At 50.4% G+C, this 3540-nt stretch overlaps 1 protein-coding gene across 1 annotated transcript in view; it reads right to left on the reverse strand.

The window, feature by feature from the left end:
* The window catches only part of DPH1 (diphthamide biosynthesis 1), a 13681-nt gene extending 10908 nt beyond the window's left edge, over window positions 1–2773 (reverse strand). The window contains exon 1 of the mRNA XM_023518722.1: window positions 2681–2773. Coding sequence (XP_023374490.1) covers window positions 2681–2741 — 61 coding nt within the window. The 5' untranslated portion in view covers window positions 2742–2773. The remainder of the gene's footprint in view (window positions 1–2680) is intronic.
* Between the last annotated feature and the right edge of the window lie 767 nt (window positions 2774–3540).

Genomic DNA, 3540 nt, shown 5'->3' on the forward strand with positions numbered 1-3540 from the left:
GCAATTCTCTTGCCTCAGCCTCCCAAGTAGCTAGGACTATAGGTGCCCTCCAATGCCCAGCTCAATCTTGCTCTTGCTCAGGCTGGTCTCAGAATGTGTGAGCTCAGGGTAATCCACCCACCTCGTCTTCCCAGAGTGCTAGGATTACAGGCAAGAGCCACTGCGCCCAGCCCTCTGGCTATTTTTTTTTTTTTTTTAGAGATGGGTTCTCACTCTTGCTGAGGCTGGTCTCGAACTCACTAGCTCAAGTGATCTACCCACCTCGGCTTCCCAGAGAGTTGGGATTACAAGTGTGAGCCACTTTGGCCACCCTCCCACTGAGTATTAATTCTTGCACTCTTTGTTCTCTTCTTCTTCTTCTTTTTTTGCAGTTTTTGGCCGGGGCTAGGTTTGAACTCACCACCTCAGGAATATGGGGCCAGCACCCTACCCTTTTGAGCCACAGGCACCGCCCTTCTTTTTTTTTTTTTTTAGAGACAAAGTCTTACTTGGTTGCCCTAGGTAGAGTACTGTGAAGTGACAGCTCACAGCAACCTCCAGCTCTTGGGCTTAGGTGATTGTCTTGCCTCAGCCTCCCAAGTAGCTGGGACTACAGGTACCCACCACAACGCCCAGCTATTTTTTTGTTGCAGTTTGGCTGAGGCTGAGTTTGAACCCACCACCCTCGGTATATAGGGCCAGTGCTCTACTCACTGAGCCACAGGCACCGCCCATCTTTTTTTTTAATGGCATGGTCTCACTCTGCTACCCATGCTAGAGTTCAGTGGCACAACTATAGCTCACTTCAACCTCCAAAGCCTGGAGTCAGGTAATTCTCCCACCTCAGCCTTCCAAGTAATTGGGACTACAGATGCACACCACCATGGTAGGCTATTTTTTCCTTTTCTTCATTTAAAAGGGAAATAAAGGCTGGGCACCCATAGTTCAGTGGTTAGGATGCCAGCCACATGCATTGGGGCTGATGGGTTAGAACCCAGCCCAGGCCTGCTAAATAACAACAAAAATAGTAGGGCATTGTGGCGGATGCCTGTGGTCTAAGCTACTTGGGAGGCTGAGGCAACAGAATCGCTTGAGCCCAAGAGTTCGAGGTTGCTGAGAGCTATGACTCATGGCACTCTACAGAGGGTGACAAAGTGACACTCTGTCTCAATAAAAAATTAGTAAAAGGAAAATAAACATCACACATTTAACAGACAAAGAGTTCCTTAGTCCCATTTCCCATAGTGTGGAATGAACAAACTCTAGTTTAGACTGTGGACAGACAGGCCTGTGTGGTGGCTGATGCCTATAATCTCAGCACTCTGGGAGGCCTAGGCTGGTGGATTGCTTGAGCTCAGGAGTTTCAGACCAGCCTAAGCCAGAGCAAGATCTTACCTCTAAAAATAGCCAGGCATTGTGGGGAGTGCCTATAGTCCCAGCTACTGGGGAGGTTGAGGCAAGAGAATCACTTGAGCTCAAGAGTTTGAGGTTGCTGTAAGCTGTGATGCCACTGCACGCTACCAAGGGTGACAAAGTGAGACTCTGTCTCAAAAGAAAAAAAAAAACACCATGGACAGATTAAAGACAGAAAAGTGACCTTGGCCTTTAAGGGGTAGCAGTCCAGTGGGAGCAAAAACAGGTATGCAAATAATTACAACACTCCCCCAAAAGAGAAAACACAGTAGCCCTTTAGCAACGCTGCAGCCCTTACTCTGGACTCATCCTACTCCAATTCAGTTTAGTTCAACCCTCAGTTATCTCTTTAGGAGTCAAAATGGTTTAGGGATGCAAAAGAGCAAGAAATTAACTTATTCAAGGAGTATTTATTGAGCCTATATATGTGCAAGAATTTCTGTTAGGACCTTTCACTATGATAGGAAGTCTCCCCCCAGGCCGGAGCCTCCACCCCCGTATAGGGATGGAGGTGTAGTGGAGGACTAGCTTGTCAGTCTGGGGCCTGAAGCGAGGTGTGAATAATACTACTGTTACGAATTTTGGTCAGTTTCAAAGGCCTTATAGTCTAAGGTTTAGACAACCAACCAGCCCGTCCTCCCTAGGCCCCACACGGAAGCTGTTCTGCAAGGGTCAACCCTCTAGTAGTTGCTGGGGTGTGGGAGCTGCTAGCCTTAGCAGTTGAATACGTCCCAAGGGCCAGTAGGCGCCTCCTCTATCACGTGGCTGGGATCATCTGTTTACATCAGTATACACCGGTAGACTGAGATCTCTGAAGTCAGAGGCCATATCTTAGTCCCTGTACTCAGCGCAGGCCTGGCATTCACTGGGCGCTTAGTTAATGCCTAGAAAATGAAACCATGTGTCTCTTCTCTGAAAGCATTTATGAGGACCCATTTATGAAGTGCCGGCTTCAACAGGCTTAGTCCCTTCCCTCCTGGTCAGGCCCATCTTATCTGTCAATCTTCATGCGTTTGCCTGCCGGCCCATGGAGGCCGGTAGTTTCCGATTGGAGGACTACAAGATCCTAAGATTTTACGGCTGCTCTCAGTCACGCCCTAAGGCTGCAAAAGAGAATATCGGTTCCCCCTGAGTTCGGGTGACAGCGGCCCTGAGAGAGTAACAGCGCGGACTTCCGGATCTAGCGGAGAAAGGCGCTGACGCCGCTAATGGAGGTTGGTCTCGTCCCTGACTTGGGAGCCCCACCCAGAGATGCGAGGTCTGGAGGCCGCAGCGTTGCAGCACCCACCTCCGCCAGGGCCGTTTCGGCCGCCCTGTTTCGCTGCCTCGGATACAACCAGCGCGGCCATCGCTCGCTCGCCCACGTGGGACCAAAAAGACAACGCTGGGAGAACGCGGAGAGCGCAGACGTTACAATCGATCGCCGATCGGTCAAGCGAGGGGCGGGGAGCTTGAAGAAGGAGATGGGGCGGGGCCCCATCTCCGCCCACAAGGTCCGACTCTTCGGATCCTAGTGGTTCCTGACCACCGCAGTTGCGGTCTACCTGCGATACCGTCCCCGACTCCTCTTTCCCGCCTGGCCTGGGCTTGGCACTCTCTTACCGTGCTCCCTTTCGTGCTGAGCTGAGACTTGTAATGATTAGGGAAACCCACCAGGCCTTTCTCCAGTTCCCTTCCTAGTCTTCCCTACCAGTAGTCTATCAGCCGGCCACACAGTAGGCTGAATTCCCTATCTCAAAGGACCCCACCGCCTTCAGGACAGAACTCAGGGCCCACTAACCCAATTAAAGTTGAGAGTCTTGTGCAAGTTTCCCAAGCTCCCCAAGTGCCTTCGTCACCTTTAGAACTGACCATGTAGTTCAGAAGGTTTACATAGGAGAAAATTGCCTCTCAGAGGAAGGTGGGAGCTTGAGGGTGGTGCTTTCCTGAGAGGGTAGGGTGGCCTGAGGACTTCATTGCCTACCAGTGGTTGTCAACCTTCCTAAGGCTGCTACCCTTTAATACAGTTCCTCATGTTGTGGTGACCCCCAACCATAAAATTATTTTCGTTGCTACTTCATAACTGTAATTTTGCTACTGTTATGCATCATAATGTAAATATTTGACATTAGGCAACCCCTGTGAAAGGGATGTTCAACCCCCAAAAGG

The sequence above is a fragment of the Otolemur garnettii genome, unplaced genomic scaffold (genome assembly GCF_000181295.1).
Source record: "Otolemur garnettii isolate 467f Iridium unplaced genomic scaffold, OtoGar3 scaffold00145, whole genome shotgun sequence".
NCBI lineage: Eukaryota > Metazoa > Chordata > Mammalia > Primates > Galagidae > Otolemur > Otolemur garnettii.